Source organism: Leuciscus leuciscus (assembly GCF_965113295.1).
Source record: "Leuciscus leuciscus genome assembly, chromosome: 8".
NCBI lineage: Eukaryota > Metazoa > Chordata > Actinopteri > Cypriniformes > Leuciscidae > Leuciscus > Leuciscus leuciscus.
This window is the reverse complement of record NC_138732.1, coordinates 5,767,962-5,785,436: the sequence shown is the minus strand read 5'-3', so window position 1 is coordinate 5,785,436 and position 17,475 is coordinate 5,767,962. Positions and strand designations below refer to the sequence as shown.

General features: G+C 40.1%; 3 protein-coding genes across 3 annotated transcripts in view; all 3 read left to right on the top strand.

Moving 5' to 3' along the window:
• The window catches only part of LOC309505328 (uncharacterized protein), a gene marked incomplete at its 3' end in the record, with an annotated part of 35,414 nt that overhangs the window by 13,995 nt on the left and 3,944 nt on the right, over nt 1-17,475 (top strand). The window contains exons 6-11 of the mRNA XM_082178701.1: nt 291-474; nt 946-1,092; nt 1,240-1,400; nt 1,482-1,579; nt 13,330-14,158; nt 16,405-17,057. Of these exons, the coding sequence (XP_082034827.1) occupies nt 291-474; nt 946-1,092; nt 1,240-1,400; nt 1,482-1,579; nt 13,330-14,158; nt 16,405-17,057 (2,072 nt within the window). The remainder of the gene's footprint in view (nt 1-290; nt 475-945; nt 1,093-1,239; nt 1,401-1,481; nt 1,580-13,329; nt 14,159-16,404; nt 17,058-17,475) is intronic.
• On the top strand, nt 2,273-8,020 carry LOC309504170 (protocadherin alpha-3-like). Its single transcript, XM_082177223.1, has 2 exons — nt 2,273-4,783; nt 7,612-8,020. The coding sequence occupies exons 1-2, from the start codon at nt 2,429-2,431 to the stop codon at nt 7,786-7,788; spliced, it is 2,532 nt and encodes an 843-aa protein (XP_082033349.1). The 5' UTR covers nt 2,273-2,428; the 3' UTR covers nt 7,789-8,020.
• On the top strand, nt 8,604-11,125 carry LOC309504014 (protocadherin alpha-8-like; the record flags this gene model as incomplete). Its single annotated transcript, XM_082176967.1, has 1 exon — nt 8,604-11,125. The coding sequence occupies exon 1, from the start codon at nt 8,717-8,719 to the stop codon at nt 11,123-11,125; it is 2,409 nt and encodes an 802-aa protein (XP_082033093.1). The 5' UTR covers nt 8,604-8,716.

The following is a 17,475-nucleotide window of genomic DNA, read 5'->3' as shown; positions in this document are numbered from 1 at the left end:
GGACTCTTACTATTAATATTACTGTTCTAGACATAAATGATAATCGACCTGTATTTAGTCGTGAGACATATTCTGTGATATTAGAAGAGAACTCTGCTATAGACACTGTAGTTCTGCAAGTAAATGCAACTGATATGGATGAGGGCCCAAATAGTAATATCGAATACAGTTTTGCAACGCTAAACAGCAAAGTGCATGAAGTTTTTGAGCTCGATCAGGTCACAGGTGAAATACGTGTAAAGGGGAAGGTGGATTTTGAAGATACTGAAGTTTATAAACTCGATATTCAGGCCTCAGATAAGGGGCATCCTCCCATGTCTGCAAAGTCTAGAATTGTCATTAAAATTATTGATGTGAATGACAACCGGCCAGAGATTGAGATTACGTCACATTCTAAGAACATCCCTGAGGATTCTAAGCCTGGAACGGTCATTTCTCTCATCAGTGTGACTGATAAAGACGCCGGGATCAACGGTAAAGTGATTTGTCAGTTAAACAAAAATATTCCTTTTGAACTAAAGCCTTCCTTCAAAGACAATATGTACTCTTTAGTAACAAAAGATCGGTTAGATAGAGAAACCGATTCACAGTATGAAATTACAATTACAGCCTCAGATTTAGGACAGCCGTCTTTGACTGCATCGACCACACTAAGCGTTCAGATTTCTGATGTGAATGATAATGCTCCAGTATTTTTAATAAATCCTCTAGATCTTTACTTGGTGGAAAATAATGCTGCCGGTTCGTCTATAATTTCAGTAAGCGCCTCTGATAGAGACAGTGCTGAAAATGCCGTGATATCGTATCACATAATTAGAGGTGATGGAAGACAGAACGATTTGTCGTCTTTCTTGAATATTAATTCCGAAACAGGTGTTGTTTATTCGTTAAAGAGCTTTGACTTTGAAACGTTAAAAACATTTCAGTTCCATGTGCTCGCTACAGACTCTGGAAGTCCGTCTCTAAGCAGTAACGTGACAGTGAACGTGTTTATTCTAGATCAGAACGACAACGTCCCAGTGATCTTATATCCAGTCAGCGCTAACGGTTCTGCTGAGGGTGTGGAAGAGATTCCCCGGAATGTGAACGCAGGTCATTTGGTGACTAAAGTCAGAGCCTATGACGCAGATATAGGATACAACGGCTGGTTATTGTTTTCACTGCCGGAAGTTAGTGACCACAGTCCCTTTAGTTTGGACCGCTATACAGGACAGATAAGAACCCTTCGCTCATTCACAGAAACAGACGAGGCCCAGCATAAACTGCTCATACTGGTCAAAGACAATGGGAACGTTTCACTCTCAGCAACAGCGACTGTGATTGTCAAAGTTGTGGAGCCCAAAGAGGCTTTTGCAGCTTCTGATGTTAAACACGCAGTAAAAGACGAGGAGGAAAACGACGTGACATTTTATCTGATCATCACTTTGGGCTCGGTTTCAGTGCTTTTTGTCATCAGCATCATCGTGTTGATTGTAATGCAGTGCTCTAAATCTACAGACTATTCGTCCAAGTATTTACAGGACACAAATTACGACGGGACTCTGTGTCACAGCATTCAGTACAGATCTGGAGACAAACGGTACATGTTAGTTGGACCCAGAATGAGTATCGGCTCTACAATAGCGCCAGGCAGTAATAGGAATACTCTAGTGATACCAGATCGCAGGAGGAGAGATTCTGGAGAGGTAAGAATAACCTGTTCATTATAATTACGGTCACCGTATTGATTATTTTTTTTTTTTTCACTATAATTGTAATTTCTGCAAAATGTTATAATTTTACAGAGTTGTGATTTTCATAGCGCTATATACTTATTCAGTATTTTGTTTGTTTGACATCTTTGTGTGGTCGTATAACAGCTCGCAAGGAGCTGTCCGCTGTGTTGGTGCTGAAATGAGATGCAGTTCATTGAGAATTTGTCAAAGGCGTAATTTCTGTGTCATTAAAAATGTTTAAACTGTCTGTTTTTGATGTCATTAAAACATTTTCAAAAGCATCATTGTTAGTCGTCAAAAAATACAGAAAGGATATAAACTTAAATCTACTTCATATTAATTTAAATACTTATTGTAGATTTACATCATTTCAGTATTATGTATGACTGACAGTGATGATTTCAAGTATTATAATGTTTTTAAGTATTTTAAACCACTTGGTGTCGGTGTTGCACTAGCATTTGTCCAGGATCTTGAGTCCTGCCCCTGATGATGACGTGAATAGGGCTGTATTGTTTTTTCACACACTAACTCACACACACACTGAAGGCTCGGGATGAATCGACAATTCGCTACTGACGGTACTTAAAAAGACTGGTTTCATATTTTGTAATTTGCTCATGATGTGCTTGCTATAAACATTTTACTACGACCTCTAATAATCGAGGATATATAGAGTTGCCTTTAGAGAAAGCGCATACAAATCGCTCGCGATGGAAGCCGGAGGACAAAGGCGCAGATGGGAGTACTGCTGGATTGCTCTGTGTATTTTTCTTCTTGATTCCGGACAGCAGGTTTCAGCTCAGATAAGATATTCAATTCCAGAAGAAGTGAAAGAAGGAACCGCTGTGGGAAATATTGCTAAGGATTTGGGTCTTGAAGTAAGTAGCTTGGTGGACAGGCAGTTTCGAATCGTTTCTGGATCAAAAGAGGAGCTTTTTCAGATAAATCAGGAAAATGGGATTTTGTACGTTATTAAGAAAACCGACAGAGAGTCTTTGTGTGCTGGCAGCGGTGTTTGTATGGTGAATTTAAAAACCGTTATTGAAAATCCTCTCGAGATACATTATGTGGAGGTAGAAATATCAGATATAAATGATCACTCTCCTAGTTTCCCTGAAAAGGAGCAGCGTCTAATAATTTATGAAAATACGCTGCCTGGTGCTAATTATCAGTTACAAGCTGCAAGAGATCCCGATTCTGGGACTAATTCGGTCCGGTCCTATAAATTAAGTCCTAATGATCATTTTGAAATTCGAGTTAGAGAAAATGATGAGGATAAAATGCCAATTTTAGTACTAAAGAAGGCTGTTGATAGAGAGATTACAACGACATACAAGCTGCTTCTAACAGCAGTTGATGGAGGGAATCCTCCGAAATCTGGGTCTGTTAACATTACAATTATTATTCTAGATACAAATGATAATCGCCCTGTATTTAGTCGTGAGACATTTTCTGTGACATTAGAAGAGAACTCTGCAATTGGCACTGTGGTTCTTCAAGTAAATGCTACTGATATGGATGAGGGCCAGAATAGTGATGTTGAATACAGTTTTGCGACGTTAAACAGGAAAGTGCATGATGTGTTTGAGCTCGATCAGGTCACAGGTGAAATACGTGTAAAGGGGGAAGTGGATTTTGAAGATACAGAAGTTTATAAACTGGATATTCAGGCCTCAGATAAGGGGCATCCTCCCATGTCTGCAAACTGTAGAGTTGTCATTAAAATTATTGATGTGAATGACAACCGGCCAGAGATTGAGATTACGTCACTTTCTAAGAACATCCCTGAAGATTCTAAGCCTGGAACGGTCATTTCTCTCATCAGTGTGACTGATAAAGACGCCGGGATCAACGGTAAAGTGATTTGTCAGTTAAACAAAAATATTCCCTTTGAGCTAAAGCCTTCCTTCAAAGACAATATCTACTCTTTAGTAACAAAAGATCGGTTAGATAGAGAAACTGATTCACAGTATGAAATTACAATTACCGCCTCTGATTTAGGACAGCCGTCTTTGACTGCATCGACCACACTAAGCGTTCAGATTTCTGATGTGAATGATAATGCTCCAGTATTTTTAATAAATCCTCTAGATCTTTACTTGGTGGAAAATAATGCTGCCGGTTCGTCTATAATTTCAGTAAGCGCCTCTGATAGAGACAGTGCTGAAAATGCCGTGATATCGTATCACATAATTAGAGGTGATGGAACACAGAACGATTTGTCGTCTTTCTTGAATATAAATTCTGAGACAGGTGTTGTTTATTCGCTCAAGAGCTTTGACTTTGAAACGTTAAAAACATCTCAGTTCCATGTACTCGCTACAGACTCTGGAAGTCCGTCTCTGAGCAGTAACGCGACAGTGAACGTGTTTATTCTGGATCAGAACGACAACGTTCCCGTGATCTTATATCCAGTCAGCGCTAACGGTTCTGCTGAGGGTGTGGAAGAGATTCCCCGGAATGTGAACGCAGGTCATTTGGTGACTAAAGTCAGAGCCTATGACGCAGATATAGGATACAACGGCTGGTTATTGTTTTCACTGCAGGAAGTTAGTGACCACAGTCCCTTTAGTTTGGACCGCTATACAGGACAGATAAGAACCCTTCGCTCATTCACAGAAACAGACGAGGCCCAGCATAAACTGCTCATACTGGTCAAAGACAATGGGAACGTTTCACTCTCAGCAACAGCGACTGTGATTGTCAAAGTTGTGGAGCCCAAAGAGGCTTTTGCAGCTTCTGATGTTAAACACACAGTAAAAGACGAGGAGGAAAACGACGTGACATTTTATCTGATCATCACTTTGGGCTCGGTTTCAGTGCTTTTTGTCATCAGCATCATCGTGTTGATTGTAATGCAGTGCTCTAAATCTACAGACTATTCGTCCAAGTATTTACAAGACACAAATTACGACGGGACTCTGTGTCACAGCATCCAGTACAGATCTGGAGACAAACGGTACATGTTAGTTGGACCCAGAATGAGCATCGGCTCTACAATAGCTCCAGGCAGTAATAGGAATACTCTAGTGATACCAGATCGCAGGAGGAGAGATTCTGGAGAGGTAAGCGCCATTCAACTTATATAAAGAAATTTGAGTTTTACCATGTCTGTTATAGTGTTGATGTGTTTTGCGGTTTTCGATTGATATTCAGTTTTTTTTCCGTGGAATTAAATAAGACTGGTTAATGAATTTATTGGTAAATGAAAAATAAATAAATAATAATTTTGTATACCAGGCCAATAATCTTTAAAGAGCGTATGTGGGGCTGTCCATGGTGCTGAACTCTCTCATCCTCTTTCAGGGTCGCTGACCATTTATTTCTCATTTTTAATGTTTAGTATTTAAATATATTTATATAAAAGTTTGATCTTTAATATTTATTTCTGAAATATAACATATTGGTAAGTGAATCTCAAAATGTATATTACTATATTAGTTTTCACCGGACGGTGTCAGTGTAATATAGGGAGAAAGAGGTTTCGTCCTTTCCATCGGTTCACCATGCGCAGGTCTCTTTTCTTCTGGGCAGTGGGTGAACACGAAACGGCAACCACGACGGTCTTCCGTCGTAAAATAACCATACAATCGTTGTGTTTGTGTTATTTATAAGACATATTACAAGAAATGGACGTTTACGCTCGTACGCTGAATTGATACTTGCAAGCAAGCCTGCTTTAGTGAAATCGTTTAACATGGAATCCGGAGGACAAAGGCGCAGATTGGAGTACTGGTGGCTTTCTCTGTGTTTCTCTTTACTGCTGTGTTTCAAGCAGCAGATATCAGCTCAAGTAAGATATTCTATTTCAGAGGAGGTAAAAGTGGGATCTATTGTGGGAAATATTGCTAAGGATCTGGGTCTCGAGATCAACGCTTTAGAGGACAGACGATTTCGTATTGTTTCTGGGTCTGAGGAAGCGCTTTTCCAGGTAAATCAGAACAATGGCATTTTGAATGTGCATAAACGGATCGACAGAGAAGAGCTGTGTGACGGAAACACGGCTTGCATTGTGAACATTAAGACAGTTGTGGAAGATCCTTTAGAGGTCCATTATGTAGCAGTTGAGATTACGGACGTGAATGATCATTCGCCCAGTTTTCCAGAGAAAAAGCAGAGAGTCGAAATTGCAGAGAGCACCCAGCCAGGAGCGCGCTTCCAGTTACAAGCGGCGCGTGATCCAGATATTAGTGTAAATTCTGTGCGATCATACAAACTGAGCCAAAACGAACATTTTGACTTAGAAATACGGGACAGGGGCGACGAAAAAAATCCATTCCTGCTTTTACGGAGACCTCTGGATAGAGAAAACCAAGCTGAACATAATTTAATATTAACAGCTGTTGACGGTGGAAGTCCGCCCAAATCAGGGGTATTAAATATTACTGTCACGGTTCTCGATATCAATGACAATCGCCCTGTATTTAGCCAAGAGGTTTACACTGTTAACTTACAAGAAAATGTGCCAGCTGATACCGTTGTAATTAAAGTTAATGCTACTGATATTGACGAGGGGTTGAATGGCGAAGTGAGATATAGCCTAGGTGGCAATCTAAACAGTAAAGTTAATAAAATGTTTGTGTTGGACAGTGTTTCAGGGGAAATTCGAGTTAAGGATAATATTGATTTTGAAAACGTTGAGGTGTACAGACTAGATGTATTTGCGTCTGATAAGGGGACACCGCCAATGACAGTAGACTGTAGAGTAATAGTGAAAATCTTAGATGTGAACGATAACACCCCTGAAATAGAGATTACGTCACTCTCTAATATTATACCCGAAGATTCAAAACCTGGAACTGTAATTTCGCTCATTAGTGTGTCAGATAAAGACTCTGGTGCAAACGGCAAAGTTGTATGCACGTTGTCTTCTAATGTGCCATTTGAACTCAAACCGTCTGTTCAGCACAATATGTATTCCTTAGTATCCAAAACGGTTTTAGACAGAGAAGCCATGTCTCATTATGAGATCACAATAATTGCTACAGACCTAGGTCAACCCCCTCTGACCTCAATTAAAACTTTAACCGTACAGGTGTCTGATGTGAATGACAACAGTCCGGAATTTATTCAAAATCCCCTCGAACTATATTTAATGGAAAACAACGTGCCAGGTGCCTCTGTCTTCTCAGTAACTGCGTTTGACAAAGACGTGAATGATAATGCTTTAATTTCATATCATCTAATTAGAGGTGACGGGACGCAAAATGACATCGCTTCATTCCTTAACATTAATTCAGAAACAGGCGTAATTCATGCCTTAAAATGTTTTGATTTCGAAACTGTTAAAACGTTTCAGTTTCAAGTTGCTGCTACAGACTCTGGAAGTCCGTCTCTGAGCAGTAACGTGACAGTGAACGTGTTTATTCTGGATCAGAACGACAACGTTCCAGTGATCTTATATCCAGTCAGCGCTAACGGTTCTGCTGAGGGTGTGGAAGAGATTCCCCGGAATGTGAACGCAGGTCATTTGGTGACTAAAGTCAGAGCCTATGACGCAGATATAGGATACAACGGCTGGTTATTGTTTTCACTGCAGGAAGTTAGTGACCACAGTCCCTTTAGTTTGGACCGCTATACAGGACAGATAAGAACCCTTCGCTCATTCACAGAAACAGACGAGGCCCAGCATAAACTGCTCATACTGGTCAAAGACAATGGGAACGTTTCACTCTCAGCAACAGCGACTGTGATCGTCAAAGTTGTGGAGCCCAAAGAGGCTTTTGCAGCTTCTGATGTTAAAAACACAGTAAAAGACGAGGAGGAAAACGACGTGACATTTTATCTGATCATCACTTTGGGCTCGGTTTCAGTGCTTTTTGTCATCAGCATCATCGTGTTGATTGTAATGCAGTGCTCTAAATCTACAGACTATTCGTCCAAGTATTTACAGGACACAAATTACGACGGGACTCTGTGTCACAGCATCCAGTACAGATCTGGAGACAAACGGTACATGTTAGTTGGACCCAGAATGAGTATCGGCTCTACAATAGCTCCAGGCAGTAATAGGAATACTCTAGTGATACCAGATCGCAGGAGGAGAGATTCTGGAGAGGTAAGAAAATGACTCCTACATCTGTGTATTAGTTGTATTGTAGGGAACAGTTTTAAGACACATCTCGGTTGCTGTCCACGGTACTGAAGCTGCTCAGGCTGTTGTTTCAAATGGAACATTCTTAGTGTCCTCTTTCTCATATTCAGATTTAATTTTGTCATTTAGACTTAATTGTTATGGTAAAAATATTTGTTTACATTGCCAAAGCATAGCAATATTAAATATGCAAACTTATAACCGTTGAAGATATCTATCTATCTATCTATCTATCTATCTATCTATCTATCTATCTATCTATCTATCTATCTATCTATCTATCTATCTATCTATCTATCTATCTATCTATCTATCTATCTATCTATCTATCTATCTATCTATTACTGAGTATCGGCTCTACTATAGTCCCGGGTAGTAATGGAAATACTCTAGTGATACCAGATCGCAGGAGGAGAGATTCTGGGGAGGTAAGGATATCATAAAATCTTGATATCGAATTATTTTAATTTATACAAAATTTCAGTCTGTTTTGTAAATATTTACACATTGAATATGCTTACTTCAAATATTGTATTCTGATAATTGCAATGCGAAAGTTGTCTTTTCGCAATGAAGTTAATACAAATTGTGTAATGAAAAGAAATACAAAGTTATTATTCTTATTATTATTCTTCTTATTTTTTACTCTGATAGCGCTCTGGATATTTCTTTAAGAATGTGCTATACACTTAAGTCCGCCCGGTGTCAGTGCTGCACTAATGTTGCATGGAAAACCTTTCTGCTTGTGATGACGTGAAGGGCATTGTTCCTCATTTGGAGAGGCTTGTGCGCGAGCGGTTCAGATGGAAGGTGCACGGACATAATTGCGCTTGCGTTAAAGTGAAGGGCCATATTTTGGGTTAGATTTCCAGTTCTATATGACACATGAAATGCACGTCATCAAATGTACAGTTTAGCTGCTGGACAAATCATTCCGATGTTCGCGATGGGAGACAGAAGACAGCGGCGCAAATGGATTGTTTTGTGCATATTTTTTCTGGTTTGCTTCGAACAGCAGGTTTCAGCTCAGATAAAATACTCTGTTCCAGAGGAGGTCAAAGAGGGATCCGTTGTTGGAAATGTTGCTAAGGATTTGGGTATTGATGTCAGTGCTTTGGTGGACAGGCGCTTTCGTATCGTTTCTGGATCTAAGGACGCTCCTTTTCAGGTAAATCTGAACAATGGCATGTTGTATGTTCAAAAGAGAATCGACAGAGAAGAGCTTTGTGTCGACAATGAAGTCTGCCAAGTAAATCTCAAAATTGCTATCGAAAATCCTCTCGAAATTCATTATGTAGGCGTTGAGGTTACGGATATCAACGATCATGCACCTGTTTTCCCCGAGAAAGAACAGATTTTGAAGATCGCAGAAAATACTTTACCTGGTGCTGATTTTCAGTTGCTCGCAGCTCGCGACCCAGATTCTGGAGGAAATGCCCTGCGTACATACAAACTGAGTCATAACGAACATTTTGAATTGGAGATTAGAGATGGGGGTGAGGATAACAAGATCCCTATTCTTAAGCTGCAGAGACCCCTTGATAGGGAGCGACATAGTAAGCATCATTTACTGTTAACCGCCCTCGACGGTGGAAATCCAGCGAGATCAGGCGTTATGAACATTACCATTGTAGTGCTCGATAATAATGATAACAGACCGATGTTCAGTAAAGATGTGTACTCTGTGACAATTACTGAAAATCTTCCTTTAGGGAGTCTGATACTACAAGTGAATGCCACAGATGCAGATTTGGGCTTAAACGGTGAAGTACAATATTCTTTTGTGAGCAACTTAAAGAGAAAGGTGTATGACACATTTGAAATAGACAGGAATACAGGTGAAATTCGTGTTATTGGTGATGTTGATTACGAAGACACAGAAGTATACAGAGCTGACGTCACAGCCTCAGACAGTGCAGAGTCTCCCATGACGACAAACTGTAGAGTTATCATAAAAGTTACAGACATAAATGACAATAAACCAGAAATAGAGGTCACCTCGCTTTCCAATTTAATACCTGAGGATTCCAAACCAGGAACTGTTATTTCACTGATTAGTGTCACAGATAAAGACTCAGGTGCTAACGGAAAAATAGTATGCAGTCTTCCTGATGGGACTCCGTTTGAGCTAAAACCTTCTTTTCAAGAAAATATGTATTCGCTTGTGACGAAAAGGGCTTTAGATCGCGAGATGATTACTCATTATGATATTTTATTAACGGTCACTGATTTAGGGCAACCTCCTCTGTCCTCTGTGAAGACTTTAAGCATTGATGTTTCAGATGTGAATGATAATAAGCCAGAGTTTCCTCAAAATCCTCTCGAGATCTTCTTATTAGAAAATAATTCACCAGGTGCATCTATTTTTTCAGTTAGCGCACTGGACAAAGACATAAACGATAATGCTGTTATTTCATACCATATAATTCGAGATGACAAAACAAAAGGAGATTTGGCTTCATTTCTGAATGTCAATTCTGAAACTGGAGCTATCTATGCGCTGAAAAGTTTTGATTTTGAAACGGTGAAAACAGGACAGTTTCATGTGCTCGCTACAGACTCTGGAAGTCCGTCTCTGAGCAGTAACGTGACAGTGAACGTGTTTATTCTGGATCAGAACGACAACGTTCCAGTGATCTTATATCCAGTCAGCGCTAACGGTTCTGCTGAGGGTGTGGAAGAGATTCCCCGGAATGTGAACGCAGGTCATTTGGTGACTAAAGTCAGAGCCTATGACGCAGATATAGGATACAACGGCTGGTTATTGTTTTCACTGCAGGAAGTTAGTGACCACAGTCCCTTTAGTTTGGACCGCTATACAGGACAGATAAGAACCCTTCGCTCATTCACAGAAACAGACGAGGCCCAGCATAAACTGCTCATACTGGTCAAAGACAATGGGAACGTTTCACTCTCAGCAACAGCGACTGTGATTGTCAAAGTTGTGGAGCCCAAAGAGGCTTTTGCAGCTTCTGATGTTAAACACGCAGTAAAAGACGAGGAGGAAAACGACGTGACATTTTATCTGATCATCACTTTGGGCTCGGTTTCAGTGCTTTTTGTCATCAGCATCATCGTGTTGATTGTAATGCAGTGCTCTAAATCTACAGACTATTCGACCAAGTATTTACAGGACACAAATTACGACGGGACTCTGTGTCACAGCATCCAGTACAGATCTGGAGACAAACGGTACATGTTAGTTGGACCCAGAATGAGTATCGGCTCTACAATAGCTCCAGGCAGTAATAGGAATACTCTAGTGATACCAGATCGCAGGAGGAGAGATTCTGGAGAGGTAAGAGCTTTGTGAATTGTATTAAACAACTTTCTCAGGCTTACTGTTAACAAACTGTAAATTTTGATTTCAATATCTCGTTCGCTATGTGATATGTTTATGCTCTGACTTATAAGATCACCATTTATTCATTGTTGCTTTTATTTAGAAAGATTTAGACGTTTGAATATTCGCTGTCCGTGGTGCTGAAATATTTCACCTTTGCAGTGCAACAGTCCTTTCCTATTTTAGTTTGGTCGAAAATTACTTATCCTCTTCTTTAGTTTTACCATTTGAAATGTATGTATAATAGGGATGGTGCGATAAGAATATGTGCGTAATATTAAATCAATACTTTCAAAAGCTTCGAAGATATTTGTGTTGGGCTGTCATTTTGCGGTCTCCTTAAGGATCCATATATAACAATTCATGTTTACCTGTTTGTACCATTTGGTGTCAGTGTTACATAAGGTTATGCATGAAAGATTTTGCCCTGCCCACTGATATGTGGTGCGCATGCTCTGTTTTGTTCGTTTACACTGAGATGGGAGCTAGTCTGTCTCACGAGAAGCTAGATATGAAAATTTCCCTCTGTTATTATTTAAAAGCGACAATATTACAAAGAATACACGCTGTCATGAATGAGTAGGCCGCTCTTGCAAAATATCTGAATGTAATTTATTTTTCAAAGGATTTTTTTTAACGATGGCATCCACAGGACAAAGACGAGAATGGGAGTGCTGGTGGATTGCTTTGTGTTTCTCTTTGCTGCTGAGCTTCGGGATGCAGGTTTCAACCCAAATACGATATGCTATACCAGAGGAGGTAATTGAGGGTTCTGTTGTGGGAAATATTGCAAAGGATTTGGGTCTTGATGCGAATACCTTGGTGGACAGGCGTTTCCGTATCGTCTCTGGATCGAAAGATGCTATTTTTGAGGTAAATCAAAACAATGGCGAATTATATGTAAGTAAGAAAATTGACAGAGAGGAGCTGTGTGATGGAAATAGCTTGTGCTTGATCAATCTGAAAATCGCCGTTGAAAATCCACTTGAAATACATTATGTTGGAGTAGAAATTACAGACGTGAATGATCACAGTCCTCGTTTTCCCGAGAAAGAACAGCATTTTGAAATGGCTGAAAGCACTGTGGCAGGTGCACGTTTCGAACTACAAACTGCAAGGGATCCGGACACTGGAAGCAACTCAATTCGTTTGTATAAGCTAGCAAAGAATAATTATTTTGAGCTGGAAATGAGAGAAGGTGACGAAGAGGAAAAAAATCCAATTTTAGTCTTACTTAAACCTTTAGACAGGGAGCAAAATTCAGAGCATAGACTTGTGCTGACTGCAGTGGATGGAGGCATCCCTCCGAAGTCAGGTGCTTTAAATATTTCTATTACTGTTCTTGATTCAAACGATAACCGCCCTGTATGTAGTAAAGATATATATTCAATAACTCTTCCAGAAAACACACATATGGGGACAGTGATAGCACGCGTAAACGCTACTGATTCTGATGAGGGTTTAAATGGGGAGGTTATTTACACTCTGGGAAAAACTAGTAGAAGGAAAGTACATGAAACATTTAGCCTTGATAGTGTAACTGGTGAAATTCAAATTAAAGAGCCAATTGATTTCGAGGAGAACGATATACACAGGTTGACCGTCCAGGTCACGGATAAAGGACAGCCGCCGATGACCACTGACTGCAGAGTCATTATAAAGATCACAGATGAGAATGACAATAAACCTGAGATCGACGTCACGTCCCTTTCTAACATAATTTCCGAGAATTCAAAACCCGGAACCGTAATCTCTCTGATTAGTGTATCAGATAAAGACTCTGGTGTTAATGGCAAGGTTGTTTGTAGTCTTTCTGACAATGTTCCGTTCGAATTAAAACCATCTATTCAGGAAAATTTGTATTCTTTAATTACTAAAGAGTACTTGGACAGGGAACTTGTGGCAGATTATAAAATCACAATCAAAGCCAGTGATCTAGGTCAGCCGCCTCTTTCCTCTTTTAAAACCGTTACTGTGCAGGTGGCTGATGTTAATGATAACAAACCAGAGTTTGACAAAAATCCCCTCGAACTTTATTTAGTGGAAAATAACACGCCTGGCGCATCAGTATTCTCTGTGAGCGCGTCAGACAAAGATCTAAATGAAAATGCTGCAATTTCATATCACATAGTTAGAGGAAATGGATCAGATAGTGATATGTCGTCGTTTCTCAGTATTAACCAAGAAACTGGCGTTATCCATGCGCTGAAGAGTTTTGACTTTGAAACTGTTAAAAAGTTCCAGTTCAAAGTTGCTGCTACAGACTCTGGAAGTCCGTCTCTGAGCAGTAACGTGACAGTGAACGTGTTTATTCTGGATCAGAACGACAACGTTCCAGTGATCTTATATCCAGTCAGCGCTAACGGTTCTGCTGAGGGTGTGGAAGAGATTCCCCGGAATGTGAACGCAGGTCATTTGGTGACTAAAGTCAGAGCCTATGACGCAGATATAGGATACAACGGCTGGTTATTGTTTTCACTACAGGAAGTTAGTGACCACAGTCCCTTTAGTTTGGACCGCTATACAGGACAGATAAGAACCCTTCGCTCATTCACAGAAACAGACGAGGCCCAGCATAAACTGCTCATACTGGTCAAAGACAATGGGAACGTTTCACTCTCAGCAACAGCGACTGTGATTGTCAAAGTTGTGGAGCCCAAAGAGGCTTTTGCAGCTTCTGATGTTAAACACGCAGTAAAGGACGAGGAGGAAAACGACGTGACATTTTATCTGATCATCACTTTGGGCTCGGTTTCAGTGCTTTTTGTCATCAGCATCATCGTGTTGATTGTAATGCAGTGCTCTAAATCTACAGACTATTCGTCCAAGTATTTACAGGACACAAATTATGACGGGACTCTGTGTCACAGCATCCAGTACAGATCTGGAGACAAACGGTACATGTTAGTTGGACCCAGAATGAGTATCGGCTCTACAATAGCTCCAGGCAGTAATAGGAATACTCTAGTGATACCAGATCGCAGGAGGAGAGATTCTGGAGAGGTAAGCAAATTACTTCTACATCTGTGTACTAGTTGAAGGAAACAGTTTTAAGACACACATCGGTTGCTATCCATGGTACTGAAGCTGCTCAGGTTTATTTATAATTTAGACTTAATTGTTATGGTAAAATAATTATTTACATTGCCAAAGCATAGCAATTTTAAATATGCAAACATATAACCGTTGAAGAAAGATATATAATAGTAATAGTAGCCTAATAGTAATAGCAGATCCCAGGAAGGGAGATACTGTTTGTTTGTTTTGTTTTTTTGTTTTTTTTGTATTGTTTTCTGTATTGCTGCTGTATCAGTATCTATAGACGCGTGACTCTAATATGTATTGTATTTTTGCTGTAGCCAATTGGCAATAGAATGTGATGCATTACAGCTGCGAGATCGCGAGGGGTCAGTGTAATCCTAGAGTACGGCTCATGACGTCAAATACGGTTATTCCTCCCCTTCGCATTTAATGCTCGTGTATCCTGCTTGTCAGTGGTTCTAGTGTATTCTTGCTTTTGCTTTTCAGCGATTCGAGTTTTTTCGGCAGTAAGTGTAAACTTTTAGAGGGAAAAGCAATGCTTAATATAGTCGACAGAGTGTAGCAGAGGAATTGCCTAGATCCTTGTCTGTATTATCTTCAGAATGGAACAAAGAAGATTCGCGCAATGGCTGATGGAGCGCGCAAAATTCACTCTAATGGCTGCATTGCTTGTGTTTGGTGCGGTGGCACGAGCGCAAATTCAGTACTCGATCTCAGAGGAACAGAGGGACGGAGCTGCTGTGGGAAATATCGCGAAGGATTTGGGCATAGATCACAGAACCTTAAAGGAGCGAGGATTTCGCATCGTCTCGACCTCAGGCGAGTCAATGTTCAGTGTAAATCAGAATGACGGTGTCTTGTATGTGAACGGTAAGATGGATAGAGAGGAGATCTGCGAGAGAAGCACTCCTTGTTTAATTAATCTGAAAATTGCTCTAGAAAACCCACTTGAAATCCACTATGTAACTGTTGAGATTTTGGACGTAAACGACCACGCGCCGAGTTTTCCGGAAAGCGAGATGCATTTACAGATTGGGGAATCTGCCCTGCCCGGTGCGCGCTTTCAGCTTGAGGCTGCGCGCGATTATGATAGTGGCAGCAATTCTCTGCATCATTACAAACTCAGTCATAACGATAATTTTCGCCTTGAAGTCAAAGATCGCGGAGAAGACGGTAAAATTCCTATCCTAATTTTACAAAAGCCTTTAGACCGAGAGCTTACTCGAAGCATTAACTTGCAGTTAACAGCTGTAGATGGAGGAAAACCTGCCAAATCAGGGACAATGGAGATCAAGATTAATGTTATAGATATAAATGACAACGTGCCCGTTTTTACCAAAGATGTTTATTCAGTCATGCTGAGTGAAAATGCGCCTATAGGTACAACCGTGATACAGGTCAACGCCACAGATTTGGATGAGGGATCGAATGGTGAGATAGTTTATTCATTTGGAAAAAGTGTTAATAGTAAAGTACGTAAGCTTTTTGATATTAACACCATCACTGGTGAGATAACTGTTGACGGGCCCTTAGATTATGAAGACAAAGACAGCTATGAGATTGATATACAAGCATCTGACAAAGGATCTGTTCCCCATACAACAGATAAGAGTATACTGATTAAAATTATGGATATAAATGACAATAAACCTGAAATAGAGGTGACATCATTTTCAAATGCAATTCCAGAGGATTCTAGACCTGGTACTACAGTGGCTTTGATTAGTGTCACAGATTTAGATTCTGGACTCAATGGCAAAGTCTCTTGTTCTTTAGAAGATGACATGCCTTTCAAACTAATACCTTCTTCACAGCATAGTACATACTCATTAGTTTCCACATCACCATTAGACAGGGAAACAAAATTTCAGTATGACATCACAATAGTTGCAAAGGATGCAGGACAGCCATCACTGTCTTCTGTTAAAACTATAACTGTTCTGATATCAGATGTAAATGACAATAGTCCAGAATTCTCATTCTCTCCCTATGCGTTTTATCTGATAGAAAATAATGTCCCTGGCAAATTATTATTTTCAGTTTCTGCTTCTGACAAAGACTCGAATGAAAATGCTGTAGTTAGCTATCATATATGGAGAGAAAATACAGATGAAAACAAATACACGTCTTTCATTAATATTAACTCTGAAAATGGGGAGATTTATGCGCTTAAGAGCTTTGACTTTGAAACAGTAAAAACTTTCCAGTTCCAAGTTATTGCTACAGACTCTGGAAGTCCGTCTCTGAGCAGTAACGTGACAGTGAACGTGTTTATTCTGGATCAGAACGACAACGTTCCAGTGATCTTATATCCAGTCAGCGCTAACGGTTCTGCTGAGGGTGTGGAAGAGATTCCCCGGAATGTGAACGCAGGTCATTTGGTGACTAAAGTCAGAGCCTATGACGCAGATATAGGATACAACGGCTGGTTATTGTTTTCACTGCAGGAAGTTAGTGACCACAGTCCCTTTAGTTTGGACCGCTATACAGGACAGATAAGAACCCTTCGCTCATTCACAGAAACAGACGAGGCCCAGCATAAACTGCTCATACTGGTCAAAGACAATGGGAACGTTTCACTCTCAGCAACAGCGACTGTGATTGTCAAAGTTGTGGAGCCCAAAGAGGCTTTTGCAGCTTCTGATGTTAAACACGCAGTAAAAGACGAGGAGGAAAACGACGTGACATTTTATCTGATCATCACTTTGGGCTCGGTTTCAGTGCTTTTTGTCATCAGCATCATCGTGTTGATTGTAATGCAGTGCTCTAAATCTACAGACTATTCGTCCAAGTATTTACAGGACACAAATTATGACGGGACTCTGTGTCACAGCATCCAGTACAGATCTGGAGACAAACGGTACATGTTAGTTGGACCCAGAATGAGTATCGGTTCTACAATAGCTCCAGGCAGTAATAGGAATACTCTAGTGATACCAGATCGCAGGAGGAGAGATTCTGGAGAGGTAAGCAAATTACTCGTACATCTGTGTATTAGTTGCAGGAAACACTGTTAACAGGTTGCTGTCCATGGTACTGAAGCTGCTCAGGCTGTTGTTTCAAATGGAACATTCTTAGTGTCCTCTTTCTCATATTCAGATTTACTTGTCATTTAGACTTAATTGTTATGGTAAAAATATTTTTTTACATTGCCAAAGCATAGCAATATTAAATATGCAAACTAATAACCGTTGAATTTATCTATCTATCTATCTTTACAGTATATATATATATATATATATATATATATATATATATATATATATATATAACTGCAC